We start from the raw sequence: 23242 nt of genomic DNA on the forward strand, positions 1-23242 counted from the left end.
TCGTTTTTAGGTTTCGATATGTATAGCTAAAAGCGTCAGTTTGATAACCATTTTGATTTTCGTAACCATGCTTCTGGGTTGTTCCATTCTCCGCTTTCTCTTTACATGCATACATACGTTCTCTTGTAGCTAATGTGAAGCTCGGGCAAATTGTCTCTCACATTTTGTTTTTGCTTTTTTTTATATCCGGTTTTCGAAGTTGTAACCAGATGTTCGTAAAGTTTTTCGTTTCTTTTGAATGCAGTAAGCAGTGACTTGGGGCATGACCTCTACAATTTGAGGTGAAATATGAAATGAATACATATTTATATATATGTTTGTGTGTGTATATTATTGCTGGTGCAATCCCTCCTTAATCTTCATCACCTTTCGTTTGGAACACGATAGCATTTCTCCTACGTGGAGATTGTTTGTTCACTTTACGCAGTTCATTGTTAGTACCCTTACACCATTAATGTGTTTCAAATTGGCAGGGTTGCTCTTTTTAAACAGAGGAATAATGTTGTTTAGCATGAGTTTTAGTTGAGCTCCGAAGCTAGACGCCACTCCCAAGTAGCTGATCATGGATTCCACATCGAATTACAGCAGAAAAGGAAATGGAGGAACCAGCAGCTCAAGTGTTCCTGCTACCGGGAATAGTTTCGAACAAGCTGTAAATCGCAATCGTGAGACTGAAGGTGAGGATATCTAGCCATCTCCATTTGTTACTGACATACTTCTCCAATGCGAGTCAACGATCTAAAATTTTCGCGTTTTGGAAATTTATTTTGCAGGGAAGCAGAGAGCGTACTTAGTGGAGTGGTTGAATAGTTTAGTTCCTAATCTAGGTTTACCAACAAATGCTTCGTATGAGGACTTGAGATCTTGCTTGATTGATGGAACCGTTTTATGTCGGATGTTGAACAGGCTTAGACCCGGTCTTGTTAATGAGGTTAGTTGATAACTTGATAGGCTTTCCCCACCTGCTTTTGTACTTGAAGAGTTATTCGACAAGTTGGTGATCGAATGTCTGGTTTTATAACTTCTATGTTCATAGAATTCGAGGTCACCCACAGAAAATGTTGCAAGGTTTCTGGCAGCTATGGATGCATCAGGGCTGCCGAAGTTTGATATGTCCGACCTAGAGAAGGTATCTATCGATGTAATTCGTATGCATACAGCTCCCCTATCAAATTAAACAATTTCTATACGTTTGCTGACATTCAAATATTATGCAGGGGTCTATGAAGACTGTCACCGACTGTCTTTTAACACTTAAAGCAAAATTTATGCCAAATGTTACGGGAGATGGTATTACTATAACTAGTCCGACGACTAAATCTGGCAGCCAATCTTCCCGCTTCCAGCTTTCTCCATTATCCGTGGATGAGAGGCGGAAGGTCCTGTCTGAGTCAAAATTTCAGCGCGCATTGCATAGTTCTGTTATGGCAGGTCTGGCCATTGTCTTGTACAGATCAAACGTTATTTTTGACAATGTACTTTTGTTTGTTTTAGTTGATTAACTTTTACATGATGTTTTCATCATTCAAACAGTGGGTGTTTGATGCGAATTTACCTTCTGCAGAGACATCGCCTTCACGAATGCATCATGTTGGGCATAAGTTCCACGAGGTGTTTCAGTTGAAGCAAGGAGGTTACACGGATCTTCCTGCCGCAAAAATTTCAGAAATGATGAAACCGAACAGTTTAGATGTAAGTCATCAATGGACCCTGAAACTGAATCAGGTCTTCCTTTTGTGATCTCTTCAGTTTAATGTATTTTTAATGCACTTCAGCATCTCTTGCTGCAGAACGCTCCAACGCAGTCACTTCTGAGTGTCGTAAATGGAATCCTTGATGAAAATGTTGAAAGAAAGAATGGTGAAATACCTCATGTATGGAAATCCGAAAGCACATGATTGTTAAAAAATAAGTTCATCACGTACAATATTCTAGAAATATAGAGTTGAAATCTGCTCTTACACATTGCGTTTGTGGCACAGCGTGTGTCTTGCCTTCTGCGAAGAGTTGTCCAGGAGATTGAGCGGCGAATATCAACTCAGGCGGAGCATTTAAGAACTGTAATATGCTTTTATGAATACTTTTCACTGATAGCCTTATTAAGAAGTGCATTGGGTTAATTTTTTTTTTTTTTATGGTTTTGTGCAGCAAAACAACCTTTTTAAGGCTCGTGAAGAGAAATACCAGTCCAGAATCAGAGTGCTTGAAACACTTGCATCCGGAACCAGTGAGGAAAGTGAGGTATGAAACATTTTTCGAAAGATTAGATCAGGAGTTGACAGCTTCTCATAAAAATGTTTCAATGTGGTACCGATGTCTTATTTTCAAAGTGTGAATTTTCTGGTACAGCTTATGATGAACCATCTTCAGCAAATAAAGGTATATTTTGCAGACAATAAAAGACATATTGCCGGTGTTTAAGTGTTTAAGCAGTCAAAGAATACGTATAAATTTACTTGCAGACTGCGGTTACGAGGATTTGCTCATTATATAAGTTTATGAATATAATTAAGTGGGAATGTTTATAATTGGCAGAATGAGAGAACCCGAATGGAAGCAAAGAAGAAAACCGATGACGAGGATGTGAATGTGATCAGATTGATGAAAGAGAGGGATCAAAGCAACCTTGAAATTTCAGGATTGAAGCAAGAGTTGGATATAGCAAAAAAGACATATGACCTGCGTTGCTTGCAAATGGAAACGGAAGCGAAAGGTGCTAGAGCGGAGCTTGAAGAGAGGATAAAAGAACTCGAACGTCTCTTGGCAGAGTCAAGGAGTAAGGTGAAAGAGCTCCAGGCAAATTCTGAGTCAAAACATCAGTCTAATAGAGCAAAACTTGAAGAGAGAGTAAAAGAACTTGAACGTTCTTTGGCAGAATCAAGGAATAAAGTGAAAGAACTCGAGGCAAGTTCCGAGTCCAAATATCAGTTTTCTAAAGTAGAGCTTGAAGGGAGAATAAAAGAACTCGAACGCCTCTTGGCAGATTCAAGGAATGAGGCGAAGCAGCTTGCAACGAATTCAGAGTCAAAATATAAAAGTTGGAGCAAGAAACTGCGTGTTTACGAGAACTCTATGGACCTTCAACTTGGTTCACTAAAGGTATCTTTAGATCAAATTGTATTTTCAGCTTTAATGTATATGATGAATAGTACGCATTTCAAATCAATTTATGAAATATTCAGGAATTAAGATTATCTTCGGAGTCCATGAAGCGAGAAGTTTTGACAGCAGAACACAGTTACTCGGTGGACTTTAATCACTTAGGTAGGGTTGTCTATTTGAAGCATTCGTCTGTTTCGTGCAGTTTTTGCTAGAAGAGTTTCATGAGTTATAACTTTGTTTTCCAGGAGTGAAGCTTCAAGCATTAGCAGACGCGTCTGAGAACTATCATGCACTTCTCGCTGAAAACAGGAAGTTATTTAATGAAATTCAGGATTTAAGAGGTGCTACAAAATAAATTAGCGTTACTGTGGTTACATCTTGCTGAAAATATTAGAGTTCACTTCTTAACTTTCTTGCACAGGAAACATCAGAGTTTACTGTCGAATAAGACCATTTCTTCCTGGAGAAAAAGAAAAGAAGACGTTGGTAGAACGTATTGGTGAAAATGGGGAACTGGTAGTTGCAGACCGCTCCAAACCAGGAAAGGAGGGTCATCGATTGTTCAAGTTTAACGAGGTCTATGGTTCAGATGCAACTCAAGGTTCTCTATTTTGTGTTTTTAATGTCGGATAGATATTTTTCGATTCATCTGTTGATTCTCCTTGAACATGATTGTACAGTGACATACATTGCTATGCTGAACTTGAGCAATTTATTTAACTGTGGCAGCTGAAGTGTATGCTGACACACAACCGCTTATACGATCTGTGCTTGATGGATATAATGTATGTATTTTTGCTTATGGCCAAACTGGATCCGGGAAAACATACACGATGGTATGGAACATCTTTATATCCTTTTCAGCACAGACTGATAATTTGAAAAGATGCTGATTTGTTGATGTTTTATGTCCGTTGTTCCTCTCAGACTGGTCCTAATGGATCAACTAAAGAGAACTGGGGGATCAACTACCGTGCCTTGAATGACCTTTTCGACATATCTCAACGTAGACAAAGCACCATTACGTATGAAATTCAAGTCCAAATGGTTGAAATATACAACGAACAAGTGCGCGATTTGCTATCCAGCGATGGTGCTCAGAAGAAATATCCTTGTCGTTATGAAATGCGCTTCCTATTGTGTTGTCTGAGTGAATTTTGGTAACAGTCTTTTGTTTGCCTTGACTTGCACACACTTGGGATTATGACTCACTCTCAACCCAACGGGCTAGCTGTGCCAGATGCTAGCATGCACCCCGTGGAAGCAACCTCAGATGTAATAAGATTGATGGGAATCGGGTTTAAGAACAGAGCTGTTGGTGCCACTGCGTTAAACGAAAGAAGTAGTCGCTCTCATAGGTTTGTAAGTTTCATCTTCGTAAAACTTCATCTCATATATATCTACATGTTATACATTTTCTGGTGTGTTTGATATACGCGTGAATCTCTATGTACAGTGTTGTTACAGTTCATGTACGCGGGAAGGATTTGAAGACTGGTTCCGCGTTGATTGGTAACCTTCATCTTGTAGATCTCGCGGGAAGTGAAAGAGTAGACCGTTCGGAGGTAACAGGAGACAGGCTCAAGGAAGCACAACATATAAACAAATCATTGTCTTCACTCGGAGACGTCATATTTGCTCTCGCACAAAAGAGCCCTCATGTACCATACAGAAATAGCAAGCTCACTCAAGTCCTTCAAAGCTCTCTCGGTACTTCTTTCACTAGTTAGTTTCGCTGTGCGAAGTTCTGTAAGATATGTAGCAATGCTAGAATTTTTACGGTGTTTTACAACAGGTGGGCAAGCGAAAACGCTTATGTTTGTGCAGCTAAATCCGGATGCAAGTTCATTTTCTGAAAGTTTAAGTACTCTAAAGTTCGCTGAGAGGGTTGCCGGAGTTGAGTTGGGAGCTGCGAAAAGCAACAAAGAGGGCCGGGATGTAAGGGAATTAATGGAACAGGTTCTCATTACATATAACAAATACATATGCTTGGGAAAATATGTACAAATAATGTTCTACAAACAAGATGTTGTTTCTAAATTTCTCTTGCCTCTGCAGGTAGCATCTCTCAAAGACACGATTGCTAAGAAGGATGGCGAGATTGAGCGACTGCAATTACTTGATGGCCACAGTGAGAAGCGTGGGACGAGCTCATTTAGGTATGAATCTTCGCAGCCAAGCAGAGTTTCTAGAGGTGGAAAGTGAAACCAAACACCGTTAAGTGGCAGAATGAAGGCTTAGGGCTTAAGGCAGCTTCTGATCCTGAAAACTGTGTTCTTGTACAGTATCATAAGCTCCAAAAGTCCATGCAGGACATTAAACAACAAAATGATTTTCTTCGGCAATCATCAAAGGTTGCCGGAGGTGATGACATAGGTCAGAATAAACATGCAGATATGCTGAGTACTTGGCATCTGGAGATGCAGATTCTGAGGGGAAATTAAGTGACTTATCTGACGGTGGTCTTTCTACTGGAACAGAAACTGATGGCTCTGCTGACAGCGTGAATTATCCCGAAAGCATGAAATCCGATCCCTTGGAAAGGTGAGCATTACTTGCATTGAATCTAATGCGTTATCCAGACACACCAACGAGGCCTATATGTAATGGCATTGGTAATACCTGCTAATGACTCATATTCTGCAGGCCTAAAAGGATTAGCAGGATTCCGCGACCCTCGCTTAAACCAGGAACAACTTCTTCACCTTCGGCATCAGGATCAACGAGTGCTGTGAAGGTGCCATCAGGTGTGTGAAAATAGAGCTCTCTGCACCAATTATTACTTCAGTTTGCCTTCTACTTATCAGCAGTATTACGTCTCTCAACAATTCACAATCACTTTGTGCAGGTATGAGAAAAAGTAGCAGTTCTTCGTCGCTGAAGCCGGCTGCAAACAGTTGGAAATAATTAGAACTCAGTCACTACAAGAATTTCTCCTCTCATTTTTTTGATATACATGTACAGAGTTTTCTCAGTTGCAATTTTCTGAAAATTTTAACAGCTCCTACCCCTAGCTTTCTAATTACTCAAACTTTTTGTTGTGTGAGCTCTAATGCAATTATGTAATGTATACAATTAAACCAACGAGCCTTGTGTATAATCTTTATCCGAGACACAAATCTTATCATTAAATTAGTCAAATTAATCTTCGAAGCACAACTCATATCATTAAATTAGGTCATATTAATCTTTATCCAAAGCACAAATCTTCATTTAGAGCATCACATTTAAGCATTTCAAAGCCCGTTATATTGTTTCACTTTACAGCCATGTAATAGTGTAATTGTAAAGCGAAAACACCAATTGATAGAGTAACTATTTTCCACTTGCTATATTTTTCCGTATTTTACTAGGGTTAGAATACATGTTTAAGCCAATGCTCTCTTTGATAATTTTACATTATAACCACATACCTTCATCACTGCAAAATTTGTATTGTTCCACTTTGACTCCATCTACTGTTGCTTGTGCTAGCGCCACTTTTTCATAGATGTTTATAGATTCCTTAATTGCACTTTCCAGCAACGTAACTTCTCCCACAGTTATCTCACCCACGGCAAGCCCAGCCTTACTGATTTTTCAACGTAACCGGTAAACGGGGTGATATACCACTTGTCACTATACAAATGGTGGGATATGTGTGCTAAAATGTTAATAACTTAAAAAATAAAATTTCAGATCACTTCTATTAAAACATATGGTATACCATTTGTGTTCCTGTTACAATGAAAAATTTAACGCCCCACCTCAACACTAGTATTAGAACTTGTTCCAAATGCAAATCCCAAAGTTATAGAGATCGTATCCGAGGCTGAGATCGAATAAATTCAACCTCCGGGCTTAGAATTGTTAGACCTATCTAATTCCTTGAAGTTGACATATCTGCCATGGTTTGATCACAAGGATTGAACATTAGAAGACCCTCTTACCGTAAATCAATTTGAGAGCTAATTTCTTGAATTGCTTGTGGTCTCAGAATTCAAAGCATTGGCCTTGAAAGGGCTTCATCTTTTTTTTTTAATTACAATATTAGGGTTTAGGGTTTAGGGTTTAGGGTTTAGGGTTTAGGGTTTAGGGTTTAGGGTTTAGGGTTTAGGGTTTAGGGTTTAGGGTTTAGGGTTTAGGGTTTAGGGTTTAGGGTTTAGGGTTTAGGGTTTAGGGTTTAGGGTTTAGGGTTTAGGGTTTAGGGTTTAGGGTTTAGGGTTTAGGGTTTAGGGTTTAGGGTTTAGGGTTTAGGGTTTAGGGTTTAGGGTTTAGGGTTTAGGGTTTAGGGTTTAGGGTTTAGGGTTTAGGGTTTAGGGTTTAGGGTTTTTTCATATATATTGTAAGAAGATTGCTTTGTTGGCAAAGAGGGACTCTGTGGCCCAATGGATAAGGCGCTGGTCTACGAAACCAGAGATTCTGGGTTCGATCCCCAGCAGAGTCGTGTTGTTGTTTTTGAAATTTTTTTTTAATGAATACTGAAATTATTATATCCATTAAATGTTTTAGACTTTCCAGTTTAGTTTTGTACCCCAATGGTTGAGGCGCTGGTATGCGAACCCGGGGTTCCGGTTCGATTCACACAGTAGGCAGAGTTGCTATGATTTTTTAAACTTTTTTTCCTTTTTAAATGAGTAACAAAATTATACATTTTAGTATTTTATGGAATATTATTGTGTGCCATATCAATATATTTACAAATTTTGTTGATACCTTCGATAGTCCTATTCTAAATTATTCAAACGAGAGGAAGATATTTTGAACTCTAAACATTGTGGATTGATAAGAGTTTTATGATTTATTATTGATATTTTATAGCATTTAACCTCTCTTATTTTTATTGATAATTTTGTATGATTAATTACGATAGTGATCTTCATATTTAAATTTGTGTTTTCACTTTAGTTTTAACCTCAGTTTTAAATTTTATGACCCTTATAATTGGCATCATATATCCTGCTTCAGTCATTATGTCAAGTAAGCCTCTCCAAACCATACAACTGCTCGGCGAGCACATGCAAATGGTTCAAAGTTAACGTGAGTCACATAACACATTTGAGAAACTATAAATAGATAAACTGAATAAGTGAAATACATATAAGTTTAAAGACAAATATTGTAATTAATTATATTTTTAATTAATTCATGTTGGTTTTTTTTTTTTTTTATTTGAATAAAAAAGCTTGCTTTCATGTCTTAATTTCAAAGGTTGAATCTTTTCTTCCTGAAACATAAATGGTAGTTTAGTCAAAAAGGTCTTTAAGATTGACATAACTCATCAATTTGTCCTTGAAGTTTGAAATCAATAGAAATGATTTCTAAGTTTGTCCATCATTAATCATTTTCATCCTACTATGCAAAATATCTGTTAAATAATAATTGTTGGGGCCCAAAAATGTCACATGTAAACGCAATCAAGTAGGCCCAATTATTGTAAAACCCCGAGTCAAGCCTAAACACATATCAAGGTACGAAATCGAGAAGGGAAAACATTCACAATCATGCCATGCGATTAATATAATGATGAACGAACCAGACGTTTGTATAATCACACAACGCCATGCAAATCCATACACATTCATCATGCCATGTTATATCTTGCTAATTACCATTCATGCTAAAATATGTCCAATCCATATGTATGGGGCTTGCCAAGTGAATCATGGTGTGGATTGTTACGGAAGTTTGTCGGGCATACGCAGAGTCAAGATTATGGAAGACTTTGGGTTGCTTAGGAGCCTAAAGATCCAATCTACGTAGGTAAGTTTGAGAGAGAACAAACCTAGTTCCCTGTTTTCCCTAGCTAGACAACTAAGCCAATTAGAAAAGAACCAAACTCAATGCCTTAAAAATCACGTGAAAACCCAATACAGTTTGCATTTAATGAAAAGAGAGGCGTACTTTCCTTTCCTAGTTCACATAGAAGAACGATGAATGAATGTCATGAAACATGTTACTAGAATTAATGCATGTGGAAGTTGACCTAGGAAATGAGCTATTTGGAAAGAGAGCCCGATGCAGTCTTCATGAGAGCAATGGTGTTCATCTGTCTTACACTAAATGGGAAGGTCAGAGTTGTGCTAGGGGAAATGTGAGGGAAGATGTAGCTATAACTGGAGCTTTTCTAGGAAGCCTCAAAAGGGAACCATTCACCTACAAAAGAGGGGTCAGAGGTTTTGAATAGAGGAAGACATAACGTTAGAGAAAGAGAGAGAGAAAAAAAGATTCAAGGTTGTACTGCACCAAGCAAGGGAAATCGCTCTCTAAATGCAAATAGTCTTGAACCTTTGAGAGGATCACTTTCTTGCAACCTTAGTAGTTTCTTTAAGCTTCCTTCAATCTGCTCAGTCAAGGGGAGCCTTCTTAGAACCCTAGGAAACCCAAATCACCCAACTAAACACATCATGCAATCATGCGAAGTTCTCTATCGCACTAAACTGGTAAACTTCTAGCTTCCACACCACACCTCAGTCAATCAAGTTCTTATTTGCTTAATCATACTATCTTTGAGTCATTGATCCAACCGAGATATTTCCTAAGACCCGCTAATTCTTTCAAGATATTTCAGGACTTGGTACGAAAGCGAACCAAGGGAATGAAAAGGGTACTCGCAAGCCCAAGTCTAGCTCGGCTTAAAAATCCCTAACAATGTCCAAAATGCCCTCAATTTAATAAACAATGTGCCAAAGTAATTTGACAAAAATCAAGGGTATTTTTGTCATTTACAACTTATTTAATAGAGGTTACTTACAGAATGACAAAAATGATTGACGGTGGACAAATTCAGAGACAATTTCTATCGATTTTAAATCTCATGGACCAAAATGAGGAGTTAATGCAATCGCAAATATTATTTTTGGCTAAAAAGCCATGTATTGCAGCCCAGTAAATCATGTTCAAGCTGGGAAACATCGAACGAAATCAATCGTGTTTAATTGCAAGAAATTGGTGGTTCAAAATTCAATCTTTTAAGAGGTTTAAGAGATTTTTATGTCTTCATGAATTTACAATTTTTTCCCTTCATCTGATAAATTTTTCTGTCATGATTTGTGCGGTGTAGTTTATGACTTAGGTTATGAAACACCAATAATGTTACAAAAATTACACCTTAAGATACCAATAATCCAATTTAGATATAAAATTTAAAACCAATAATATAATTAGTCTCCCAACTTAATCATATATACAAATTGTATCATTGAAATCGAAAACGAAAAAGAAATGAAACACAAGTTTAATCAGGAAACATGACAATATGTTGTGTCCCTCGTTGAGTATTTTTAATCAGATCCCTATGCTGTTGATGAAGTTGATCGGTTGAGCAATGTTCTTCTTTTGCAGGCAAGGGACATCAGGAACATTACTTCATTAGAAGTTCCGCTACTTAAGTTGGAGCAAGAGGCACGGATCTCCTTCCCAGCAATTGCCGATGTGATAAGAAGTTCCATGAAAACCATTGTATGTCACATCGCTCACACTCACTGTCGAAGTCAGCAATTTTTTCAAAAAATGATAAGAACTTCGTTAATACAACTGATTTGTTTGAATTAAAAATCATTTTATTGAAATTAACATAAGAGCAATGTACTAACCTTATTCCATGACCTAGTCCACAACTAATTTTGGTGATATTGATAAAGGTTGATTTGGTCCACGACGTTTATTCAGATGTGTAACTTAAATGTTCACTTTTGATGTGCACATGAGCTTAACATTTTATGTAAGTGGGATATGTTGGCTAGTCCATGACCGGTCAAGCCCACGTGAGTCGGGTTGTGATGGGTCGACCCATTTGACACCTTTAAAGCAACCTAATCATCTAGAATCCAAATAGTCATGTATCCTCCACAAACAAACGGGTTATATTTAGGTACACAATCTTATCCTATGAAGGTTTTCAATGTACTCGTTTTGATCAGATTGACTATACCTAAGTTTTTCTCATAATGAGGAGCAAAATCTTGAGTTGGGGTATATCCCCCTCTGCCTACATAGAGAAAACATACGCTAACTACAAACCATAGTCTCTCAAAATTAAAAAGAGTTGCAACAGTGTAACTGTGCTATGTAAGTTAATATCCGTGATTAGGGTGCCTTGCACAAATTTTATCCTTCACAAGTGCGTAGGCCAGCGTTTGCTACCAGACATTTCAACCACTGAAACTCCTGTCCGTACAAAACTAGGGAAAGGGATTTTCTCTAGTTCATTTCCACCAAATTCACCAAGTTAACGAATTCGGACTCTTGAAATTTGATCTAATGATTAAAGTTATTATAACTTTTTAAGAAAACCCTTATTTTTAGTTGTTTGATCAAAATTTAAAGATCCGAATTCATTGACTTGGTAAATTTGGTAGAAATGATCTGAAGATGATTCCTTTCCCAAAACGAGGAGCCCAAGGATTTGACTAGTCACCCTTTGGAGTTGGCCCATTCAAAAGTGCAAATCCCTAATAGCAATCCTCCACGCCAACACCAAGTCAGCCAAAGCCAGGCAGGCCAAACAATAACAAACAAACAAAAGAGGCCAAATCCTACCACATGTTCCGCGATGCTTCTAAAGACAGAAACCCCAGTACCCCACACTTGTCCCTCCAACCTTTCTCCCACCTACCTTCCTAATCCTGCTTTTTCCACAAAACAACTTGGAAATCTGATTTGATTAAGATGTCAACTTAATTTAGATTAAGAGGGGTCCGTAAGACCACCACTTCTTAATTATGTTACTTGTTTTACTCAACTACGGACCCATCAATTTATTTGAAACTTTCTCTCTCGTCGTATTACATACTGTTCTGCAATATTTGAGACGTTATACTTATGACTATAGGATCAAAACACCACGTGTATTTTATGAAAAATATTCACTACGTCAGCACATTATTGTGTGAGAAAGTTTTAACGTTTAATAACAACACAATAACATCTCAAGAAGTTCTAAATATGCAAATGTGACAATATTCTAAACTCATCGCAATTATTGTTTGAGAAAGTTAAAACATGTGTCAATGTGTGAATGACTTGTCACAATTCTACACTGACGTCCACATACTTCTCAAGAAAAAAATTCTGAAGATTGAATTGTAACAATATACCAAGTCAATCATAAATCGTGCAATAATACAACAAAATCCAAATAGATCCAATCCTCATTTCCTCCAAATTACAATTACAAAGGGAGGATTATGAGAATCCAAACAAAGTCTTTAGTAGAAGATTACATGCTTGTCCCATGAAACCTCCTCCCCCAATGTCACAAAACCATCTCCTAATAGAGATGGCCACTTCTATGAAGGAAACCAAAACAAACTTCTATCCACATTGAGAGAGAGAGAGAGAGAGATAGACTTTAAGCCTCCCACTCTCTCTCCTCTTTTCTTTTATTCCTCAAGATGGAAAATCTCCATCACCTTAATTTACATATACATCTTTTGAGTTTACACAAAAAGACTCACCATAAATTAAACATATTAAGATCAACTCACTTGACTTGTATATACAAAAATTACATTCTCCATCTCAAAGACCCCCCAAAAAACATCATCTTCTTCCTCCTCCTCTTGATATTTTTCCCAAAGCACAAAGCCCTCTCCTTTTCTCACAAAACTCTGCTTCTTCCAAAACAGAGAGGGCTCTGTTCCACACCCTAACTCTGTGTCTAAGCTACAGCAGAGATGCTGCAGTTCCTGCGGTCCCTGCTAAGACAATCAAACCCTTCGATCCGCACTGCAACTGGCTTGTCCCCGGACTTCATCCGGACACAGCCTCCGTTGCGCGATGACAACATAGGCTGTGCCGGCAAAAATGGAGCTATATTGCCGCTGTTGCCGAAATGCTCGTCTTGGATTACGGGATTTGATGCCCTGCTCGGCGGAGACCCGCAGAAAAAGGGCGGCGATGAAGCCAATTGCTTATTACTGAATCTATCATCATAATTCCCCTGTTTTCATAAATTAACCACAAAACAGGAGAAAATAATTAGTCTTTGTTCTTGGAATTTTTTTCATAAGTGGAAGAGTGAGCTAAAACATGATAACAAAATTAAAAATCAACTAATTCATGCCAATAAAAACAAACTTGAAACCCCAAATTAGAAAATATAAAACGAAAAAATGAAATGATTTCCGCACACCCTTTTCTCTACAAAACCAACAAACCACATTTTATTTATGTCCCTTGATTCGAGTGGATGCTTCGACGAAAACAGATGCGAGGAAATCATTTTCTCCGACTATTAGCTCAACAAATTTAGGGTAATTCATCGAAAAACTTACTGTTTATTTTAACGAAAAACCACATTTTTACTATAAAAAATTCAATCCTCGTAGTATTTACTTTACCCTTTATGTCATTTTCGTTGAAGCTAAACGTTTTCAAGCTTTTTTCATTAGTTTTACTATAAATTTAAGGGGAAGAGAGGAACCTTGGCGAGAATAATATCCAGAATCTCAGACCCAGCTTCAGAATCTCCAATCTCCGATTGGTTGTGACTGTTGCAGCAGCAGCAACAAAAATCAAACACCCAAAAAATAAAACCTTTGACTCTACCTACGAATTAAAACCTTAAAAGAAAATACGAGTGTGAGAAGAAAAAAAAAGGTACGTACTTGAAGTATCTGAAGGGTCTGATGTTGTCGTTGAAGGAACGATTTAGAAGGCTGAAACGACGTGGTTTTGGGCACACAACTGAATCCATCCCCTCGCAGCCTGCCGTGACGCTCTGCTCGTAACCGCACCTGCTCATCATCTTTGCTTCCTCTGTTGGGTGATATCACCAACAACAAAGCCTGCACACCCACACACCCAGATTTCATTTCATCAATATCAACACCAAAAATAAAATAATACAAACTTTTGCATGAAGATTTCATATAAAATATAATTTTTGTTTTTTTGGGGGGGGGGGGTGATTTTCGTACACCTTGTTTATTAAAATTTCAGGCCTTTGAACGAATTAAATCAAAAGAAAATCACGAGACAGAAATAAATTGAAAGACGTTAAATATAACAAAGCATGAAAATAAAACAACCCCAGAAGGAAAAATGATGCGAAATTAAGAGTTGTTCTTCATGATTTACATATAGTTTGCAGATCTTTCGATAGAAAAGTTGCAGAAACCCCAGGAAAAAAAGACAGGGAGGAACTAAGAACCTTGAGCTGCAGCCACAGGAGGCCCCTCAGGGAGGAGGAGATTTGAGGGGAAGAAGAGAAAGGGTCTGCGAAACAGAGATTTCCCGGGGCGTCTGAGAGGGAGAGAGAGAGACAGAAAAGAGCTGGTGGGCTGAGTATTTATGATTCAAAGAAGCGGGGGACAGAGAGATAGGAAAGAGAGGATGATCTAGATTGTGGACCGTTGGATGAGGTTGAGATTGGTGTTGGAGGAGCCCGATTTGGTCCACGTGGTCGGGATCTCCAGACCCCTTTCTTCCTTAATAATACTAGAAAATAAATAAATAATAATATTCTTGTTTTAGTACGAGCCTACAAAGGAAAATATCTAAAAAATTTCATTTATTTATAGTAGGGTTGATTGGTTCCAATTTCCAATTGACCAATAACCTTTAAGGCTTTGAGCCTTTGCAACTTGCAAGTGCACGTCTAGATCTTTACTATTAAGGTCACAAGAGTAAGTGATTCGAACTTTTAAAATTTCATTCAACAGATAAAAATGATTAGAACTTTTAAGATACCAAAATGGATGGGCTGTTTGATGAAAATTTTAAAGACTCGAATTATTTGATCTGATGGTCTTAGTGAAAAAAATCCGAAGATGATCTCTTTCTGCAATGACAACCCAACTATTTTAATTTTTAATTTTCTGATGAACGAAGAGAAAGATTAGGATTAAGGACAATCAAATCTTTATCTAACTTAAATTTGAAGTCATGCAGATTTTTTTCTTACTTGATAAGAACACGTTGAAATGGACAATCAACCAAAATAAGAAGATAAACGTCTCCATAGGATTTGAGCTTCCGTTTTTATTTTGAAGATCTACGAAAATTAAATGTATATTAGTCACAAAATTAATGTGATTAATATTAATTTAGATTTAAGGACTTAAATATTAGGAAAATTAATTAAAAAAAAGTTTGAAATTTTTGAGTTTTAACGAAAATAATAAAATAAAGGGTAAAGTGAATAATACCAATATTGACTTTTTAGTGTAAAAATATGATTTTACGTTAGAGTAAACAGTACCATGAGCTTTTCGTTAAAGTTCTTTTATATATTTGACAACTTAATAAATCAAAATAAGAAAATGAGTTTTTTAATGGTACAATAGCACAGAGTATGAACAACTAATTAGATGATGCAGTGAATCTTTAAAAAAGGCAAGAAATTTCAATAAAGTTGTCTTATTAGATCATCTTTTACATTGAATATGATCAACTTAGAATCATGTGATATCAAAATACATAGAAGTTTCAAATTTTATAAGGTAAATTACATAAAATTACCTCAATTATTGAGCCAGTTACAGTTTCATATCCTATCTTTAAAAAATGTCAATGTTATACCTCATCTTACGAATTTATTACAAGTTCATACATTCCGTTAGTTTGTCTGTCAAATTGACTGTTAAATGCTATATGCTTGAGGCAGGGCCCCTTTTTATTAAAAAATTAATTAAATATTAAAACTAAAAAAATAAAATAATTTAATATTTTTTTAATGGGGGACCCACCCCTACAAACCCATTTAAAAAATTATTAAATGATTTTATTTTTAGTTTTTCATATTTAATTAATTTTTTAATAGAAAGTGGGCACGCCTCAAGCCATGTCAGCATTTAACGGTCAATTTGACAGACAAACTAACGGAAGGTATGAAATTGTAACAAATTCGTAAGAGGAGGTATGACATTGATATTTTTTAAAAATAAGGCATGAAACTGTGACTGACCCAATAATTAGGCAGTTTTGTGTAATTTACCTTATAAAACATGTTATAACAATGACATGATCAGATTTTCAAAATCACATTTCTTTTCTTAAAATGTTGCTACACCCAATAGGTCGAATGCAATTTGATGAGTCATGAACGTGCCACAAATTAAACCAACGTGGTATGAGTATGTGTTTGTACTTTGCCAAACTATAATTTAAAAAGAGAAAACTAATAAAAAGAGTTTGAAAATTTTGAGTTTTAACGATAAGGACAAAATAAAGGGTAAAGTGAATAGTATCAAGATTGACTTTTTAGTGTAAAAATGTGATTCTTCTTTAAAATAAACAGTACCGAAAATTTTTCGTTAAAATTCTCGTTTAAAAACTATAGCCAAAGATTAAAGAAGCATGTCAAATTTTGAAGATAAAAGAGAGGGCATGAAAAAAACATGGCAGATGATCGTTAATTAAAGAAAAGGCTAATTGCAAAGGAGCTTCAATAATTCGGATCCAATGTGGAAAGCAAGGAAGGACAGACATGTTCGTATACACAGAATGGAAGTGGGAACCACAACTCCATTCCCTTTCCTTTTCTGTTCGATTCCTCCGCATGCCACTGCGGGATGTTCACATTGGTAACAAAGTTGGGAGAAAAACTTACATTTACTTGGCACATTTATCGGTAACATTTTGTGTTAATAATATAAAATATATGTAATTCTTGTTTATATGGTATTGTTTTCTATGTACGGAATGTTATGTAATTGTGTAGCTGTGCTATGTATGTTGTTCTTTTTGGAAGAAAGGTTTAGTTGTAGAATCAACACTTATGAATGATCTGTGTATGTTGTTCTATTTGAGGAAAAAGTTTAGTTGTACAATCAACTCTGATGAATGACCAACTCATTAATATCATGAAAATTTCTTATAAGTGAGAAACTTTAAAAGGAAAGCTAATGAAAAGTCCTTAAAAACTTTAGTTTTAATGAAAAATGATAAATAAATGTGCAAGTGAATAGAGGAGCATTTTTGCTCACCATCATAAACTATGGTGCATGCTCACCATACATCTAATCAATTGACACGTGTCATTTTACTTAATCTTGGTTAATTTTTTCAAAATTGAAAAACTAATATTTAATGTGAAAGTTAACTAGAGTTAGGTGAAATGACACATGTCAATTGATTAGGAGTATGGTGAACATACACCATAGTTATTATGGTGAGCAAAAATGCTCCCAAGTGAATAGTAGCAAGAAAGGTAAAAATATCATTTTTCATTAAAAGTGAATAGTACCGGAAGTGTTTCGATAAAACTTCCAATCTTAAAGCCAACTCTTGTGAATATCAAATTTGAAATAATATTTTAATTACAAGTATAAAATGCCGTTGTATATCATATACCTGTATTAAATTTTGGTGGCCATAGTCCAAATTTCCAATCCAATGGAATTCATGGAGATTAATACACACATATATATGGCCCCTACCATTAGGTCCATTACCAACCAATTTTAATTGGTCCTATCATATGTGTATACGGTTCATTCACCACTCATTCTCAATGCTAGAATCATGTAGCGTATATCCGATTATACCGTATATTAAAACGATTTTGTTTCCTTTTGTGCACTATTAGATAAGAGATAGTGTGCAAGTGGCCATTTACTACAGTGGTGGAAATGTGTTATGTCCTTGCATAACGACGTGGATTCGAACTCCGTTAGTAACTAATCAAATACTTATTAATGCTATCGCTCGACTCAAAAGATAATAGATAGTGAAGTGCTCACTAACTTGCTATTTATATTGAGAAGTAATTTCCATATATTTTTTTTTTCTTCTGCACATCGATGGTTATTCTGATCATCAATTCTTCATATATTTCAATTGAATGACCAGAGTAATACAATAGTGTGCAACTACGTGTGATAAAAAGATTGTGTGGAATTCACTTCCCCTATTCCTTAGAGTAACTAATTATTAGTCTAGTAATATACAAATCTCTGCGCTCTCCTTAATGTATATCTGCATATATAAAGTGAAAAGGCAAAAAAGGTAAAGTTTTCAATATCCATTCAATGGCCTCACTTTAATTGGTGGGTGGTTAATTATTCTTTCTCTGTTTCTGAATTTTTTATTAAAATATATAATTAGATCTAAGGCAGGAATAAACTTAATTTTTAATTTAAAACAAAGGCCAATTAACATGGGCGTGGAAGGAGGTTAGTAACTAGTTAGTGACATGAATAGCTTGTATTAATGAAAAATAATAATACTAATTTGGTCATTATTTTCATAATTATTTAAGGGCCTGATAGGCCAGTACAATGTCTTGGGTAGGCTTAAGACCGGCCCACTAAACTAGATTAAGGGCCTGACAGGCCATGGGTTATAGGTCTCGCGTTTGAACTTGATCTTCTGCCCAAGTTTTACTTCTGTGTTTTAGAAGACTGAGAGGAAGATGGCGTGGCCGGCGACGACATTGGCAACCAATAGACTGGTAAGTCGTTTCTCAACCTTTTGTTGTTATTTTTATTATTTCAATCTTCTGAAATATATGCGTAAATGATACGAGCCATATGGAGGGATTGGAATTCCCAACCTTAGTATATATTAGACTGTTAATTAGCAAACTAAAGAATTATTGATTATATTTATATGATGAGAAATGTTACTGACTCTCTTAAAGTGGGACTCTGTTACTTCACAGTTTAACGTCAATTCTTTTGTTAACATTATAACAAAAAAAAACTTGGGGGCCCGGCCGGGGGGGGGGGGGGGGGAAGGGGGTGCAGCACATGAAGAGTCTCCTTAGTATTTCTCTTTATATGATAGATTAGGGAGAGTGATAGGGTTGATGGCACAAATTTACAATTAGACTATTGTTGCGTATGAATTACAATTAAATATCAGTTACAAATGACGTCATGTGCGCAAGACTAACTAGGTAACCCTAGTAGTTCTGATTGTAGTTTAAGGAACACATTAATGTTTTGATGGTGCAATGATGAAATTTTCTTATATATCTAAAATATTCTATACCATAGAATTTTGAATAGTTAATGATCAATCAAGTATACAATAATTAAAATCTACAAAGCACTATACAATTTTCAGCAAATCATATGTGACATTTGACATTTGAAATTATGTGACAGTTTCAAAAACCCATGCAATAACTGAGTACAAAATTAATATATTTCCTTTCCAATCACCATGATTTCCCAACTATAATAGTCCATAGGTCATCACCTTTAAAAAAGTCATGCAATCTCATTGTCGACCCACCCTCCAGGTACAGAAATCTTTAAAAATGGTGATATATCAGACTTTATTTCTTTTTTCATTGCCCACCTAAGTGGGTCCTAAACCCTAAATTAACCACATATATATGATATAACCCTAATCCCTTGAGTGTACCATGTGCTACCTTTTTATTCCACTGCATCTGCACATGTATTTGAAGCAGCCTTGTTATTCTTCCTCTTTAGTCTTCTCCTCTTTTGATTCAGCTCATATCCCAGCTTGTAGATAAACCCTAATTTTTTTTTTTAAAAAAAAAGCTAAAGCTAAAGTAACTCTTGTCTCTCTCTCTTGATGTTCCTTGCTTTGTTCTCTCTCTCTCTCTCTCTCTCTAAACATTATTTCATGGATTCGAAAACTCCAAAATCCATGTCACCTTCCTGTGCTTTATTTGATATGTAGTTATAGGCCCTACCTCAGTAATATAATATTATATATTATAGTGGTTTTTACAAAAGGGTACCTGGGTAGGATATTCATTCATTCTCTGTGAAGTCACGCATGAACATTCATGTCACGATGTCTAGTCATCAAAGCAACACCATGGTGGTACGTGACGTGGGTCATTGTGCTGGGAAGAAAAGTGGGGAGGAATCTCTTTGGTATTTTCTCCCATCCAGAACTCGCACTTTGCTCATCTTTGCTTCGCACCAATGCAATTGTTCTGCATTTAGGTCGGTCATTCTCAAAACCCTAGATACCAGTTTTAGGTCAATCAGACCCATCAGTATCTCCATCTCTTCCTCCACCTTCAACCTTCGCTTTCTCAGGCATTTGTGGGAACGTCGAAGATCTTTGATTTTCATCTTCTTCTGCTCATGAAATTAGGAGAGGTAGGATTATATCCGGAAAATGTTTATACATGACGTATGTTCTTTAACTTAAAGAACGGACGCACATTGATATTGTCAAGAATGTATCAATCACATGTTTGTACATTTTGTTACAACAGTGATATTAGTAACTTGACATTACTAATAACATATCGACAATCAGTTCTTTAATAAAGATGGACTTCCGTTATGGACAATAATTTGGTATAGTAAAAAATAAATGATAACGCAACATAATTAAGCAATTGACATAATACACACACACACATATATATGAACTTACCTTTTGATTAACTTTCTTCATCAGATGGAGAAGAGTGGGATCAACTGAACCTTTTCGTTTTCTTTTGAACATGGATACTAATTTCTGGCAGGGTTTTTCCTTATCAGTCTTGAGAAAATTCATGAACGTTCGGATTCCGTCTTCCATTATCATTAAAAATGCAGCTGACGAAATTTTTGAGCCAAAACCTTCATCCTTTTGGTGGTCATCGTCTTCTGAAACTTATGGCATAAAATTCATACATTAGTTAATTAACTTTGTTTGATCCCTAGACCTTTTGCATTCTTTGATACAATTTAAAAAATTCTATCATGTAACATTCAAATCGTTAAAGAAAAAGGGTATGAATTAAAAGAATTTAAAGTACAATTCTTCTGCAGATGTACCTCGATATTCTGGCACTTGAAGTAACTTTGGTGCCAAAAGCCTCATCCTAGCATAAATCTCTGGCCTCCTGCCTTGCTCATAAGGCTCATTCTCTACATATCTTTGTAGAAGCACTTGAAATTGCTGAAATTTCTGTGCTAATTCACCAGGAACGCCGGGATCAAACTCACTTCGTGATGCCCTTTTTTGCTCAAAATTCTTGTAGTTCCAATTAAGTGCTTCCCATGTTAAGCAAATTTGTGCAACATAAGCAGCCTCCAGCTCATGATAAGGGTTGTGACGTACATCAGGGAGCCTTTTTGTTGCCGTAGAGATTCTATGAACAATCCTTTCCGAAATTGATCTTGGACAAACTTGAATAGACTTAAGTGATTCTAAAAACAAAAATATAGCCTATATAATGTCAGCTTAAGATATTAATAAAAGAAATCATTACAAAAAGGAAGAAAATATAGCTAGATAATAAAAAATAAAAAATAAAAATTAAATTACCTGTTTCATGGAGCTTTTGGGCACTAATTCTGTCTAGGAACATCATTTCTTCATCATACTTTTGGAAGACTGTGTAAGACTCCCATTTGGGGCAGCTTCGCCGGGATGAGGAAGAAAAAGGATCTTCAGTGGCAGAATCCCTGCAATTAATTGAGCTTCTCCATTCAGAAGAGCTCTTAGAAGTTGATCCAACAGTTGAGTCGCCAAAAATTTCATCCTCTTTATTGTCTTGAACTTGGAACTTCTTGTTCTTCAATTGTGATGCCCCGAAAACCACAAAATTTTCGTCACTGGATAAATGCGTCTGATCTGCCCTTTTGATTTCAGTATTATGTTCATCACAATTACCTGTATGATCAAATAACATAAGCAAATGTCAGGCTGCAAATAGTACAAGTATTAGAAGTACATCATGTGACTAGCTAGCTAAGTGTAACAAACTTTAGTGCTTGAAATAATGCGACATACCGTCACCATTTTTGTCACTTCTATGTAGCTCTATAGTTATCGGAGATGTGGGCCACACACGATCCTTCGCAACAGAATTGAGAACTGAAACTGTATCTTTCACGGGGATTTCCTCCGCACCTTGATCGTCATGTTCAGATTCTAAACCTTGTGGTGACTCATGCAAATATTCATCCGGGCGGTCTTCAATTATTAAGCTCTCCCGTGCGCTAATGAATTGGTCTTCCGAAAAACTTTTTTGATGATGATGCTGAAGGTTATTGTTAGGCAAAAACATCAGTGATTCGCCGCCTTGAATGATGTCAGCCACCAGATCATGATCATTTATGGTACTGCAGTATTGGTGACCAGGAACATGAAACTGCCTTTGTTCGTCTTCTTCTTCCTCCTCCTCCTCCTCCTCTTCTTCTTCGTCCGAAAACACGTAGTCTTCGTATCCATTCTGGCTTCTGCAATCCAACAAATAAATGCATACAAAAGGGTAAAGATTAAGTAAATTAAAGAAGTAAAACACAAAACTGAGCATGCAGTTAAGAACTTAAAACATAAGGATATATTAAGACCTTGAGAAAATAGGGTTGCTACCAACAAAGTAGAAGAGTTTGAAAAGAAAAATGGAGGAGAGGTAGAGGAAGAGGAGGAGGAGGTGGAAGGCGGAGGAGGTGTTGTAGAAGAGCCTAACTAGTGCTTCCTCAGCTGAACATGGCATTTTCTTCTCCGAAAAATGAGTTTGCATGGAGCCTCTAGTGTCTCTCCTTCACAAAGCACAATGGCAAAGTAGGAGTATTACTCCTTGAAAAAAAGTTAAAGCGTGTGCTTTGGTTTGCTTTCATAAATACTCTCTTCCTTGTTGGTCGAAATAGTTTTTTTCCCCAAGAAATGTTTCGTGTCCTCCAATATTGCAAGTGCCAACTTTACCTTATATATGTTTCGTATTATTAATTTGATATTTATAAATAAGCCACTTAAATCGTCTATTTTATAATAAAGGAACACGTATAACACTATTTTGAAGAAAAAAAACTTTTAAACTTAACTGTTGCAACTGACATTAATATAGGTAAGAGATAATTTTCTATAATTTGATTCTTTAAAGGTTTCTCACTACCAACAACAATTATTTTAAATATTTCACTAACTTCTTCTTCTTCCTCTTTTTTTTTTTTTTTAGGTAAAAGATATTGCACAGTCTTGATTAAATTGCTTATGAAAATAGTTCTTTTGCATGTGCTCACATTGTGTGAAACAAATCGTGAGAATCATTTCTAATGCAGTATCTTTGTATTAAAAGAACATAAACCTTGTATTTTAGTTTGTATTTGAAGTAAAAGAACTCCTTTTCCTTTTTCTTTTTATTGCTAGAATTAAAGTAGAAAATCCTGTTCTGCAAGAAAGGGGCCTATGCTATATCCAAATAAATAAATATAAGTATATAATTAGAAACAAAAATCAAAAGAAGAGACCAAAACCAAGCCACACGCATTGGTAGACATGTATG

General features: G+C 36.2%; 3 protein-coding genes and 1 non-coding gene across 6 annotated transcripts; 2 read left to right on the forward strand and 2 right to left on the reverse strand.

The window, feature by feature from the left end:
• Positions 1-498: 498 nt before the first annotated feature.
• LOC103939745 (kinesin-like protein KIN-14P) lies at positions 499-5860 on the forward strand. Its single transcript, XM_018645305.2, has 19 exons — positions 499-677; positions 774-931; positions 1037-1129; positions 1218-1431; positions 1565-1692; positions 1776-1874; positions 1983-2060; positions 2149-2241; positions 2350-2379; positions 2536-3099; positions 3183-3264; positions 3348-3443; positions 3524-3703; positions 3832-3938; positions 4030-4208; positions 4296-4460; positions 4559-4812; positions 4898-5061; positions 5161-5860. The coding sequence occupies exons 1-19, from the start codon at positions 563-565 to the stop codon at positions 5305-5307; spliced, it is 2946 nt and encodes a 981-aa protein (XP_018500821.2). The 5' UTR covers positions 499-562; the 3' UTR covers positions 5308-5860.
• A 1595-nt stretch (positions 5861-7455) lies between these two features.
• TRNAR-ACG lies at positions 7456-7528 on the forward strand. Its single transcript has one exon. It is a non-coding gene; the product is annotated as a tRNA-Arg (tRNA).
• A 4687-nt stretch (positions 7529-12215) lies between these two features.
• LOC103938811 lies at positions 12216-14396 on the reverse strand. Of its 2 annotated transcripts, none has more exons than XM_009348858.3 (4): positions 14237-14396; positions 13692-13871; positions 13508-13574; positions 12216-13024 (listed from the first exon to the last, which is right to left on the reverse strand). In XM_009348858.3, the coding sequence occupies exons 2-4, from the start codon at positions 13829-13831 to the stop codon at positions 12743-12745; spliced, it is 489 nt and encodes a 162-aa protein (XP_009347133.2). In that variant the 5' UTR covers positions 13832-13871; positions 14237-14396; the 3' UTR covers positions 12216-12742. The 2 variants fall into 2 exon arrangements, with proteins under 2 accessions (XP_009347133.2, XP_009347141.2); XM_009348866.3 differs by having other exon boundaries at positions 14164-14321.
• A 4762-nt stretch (positions 14397-19158) lies between these two features.
• Positions 19159-22618, reverse strand: LOC103938829. Of its 2 annotated transcripts, none has more exons than XM_009348884.3 (6): positions 22308-22618; positions 21745-22193; positions 21277-21624; positions 20784-21158; positions 20398-20612; positions 19159-20093 (listed from the first exon to the last, which is right to left on the reverse strand). In XM_009348884.3, exons 1-6 carry the CDS (start codon positions 22478-22480, stop codon positions 19845-19847), a joined length of 1809 nt encoding a protein of 602 aa, XP_009347159.2. In that variant the 5' UTR covers positions 22481-22618; the 3' UTR covers positions 19159-19844. The 2 variants fall into 2 exon arrangements, with proteins under 2 accessions (XP_009347159.2, XP_009347152.2); XM_009348877.3 differs by having other exon boundaries at positions 20398-20618; positions 22308-22616.
• Positions 22619-23242: the final 624 nt, after the last annotated feature.

This window comes from the organism of the source record quoted next, unplaced genomic scaffold (genome assembly GCF_019419815.1).
Source record: "Pyrus x bretschneideri cultivar Hongxiangsu unplaced genomic scaffold, Pyrus_bretschneideri_v1 Contig3, whole genome shotgun sequence".
Classification (NCBI taxonomy): Eukaryota; Viridiplantae; Streptophyta; class Magnoliopsida; order Rosales; family Rosaceae; genus Pyrus; species Pyrus x bretschneideri.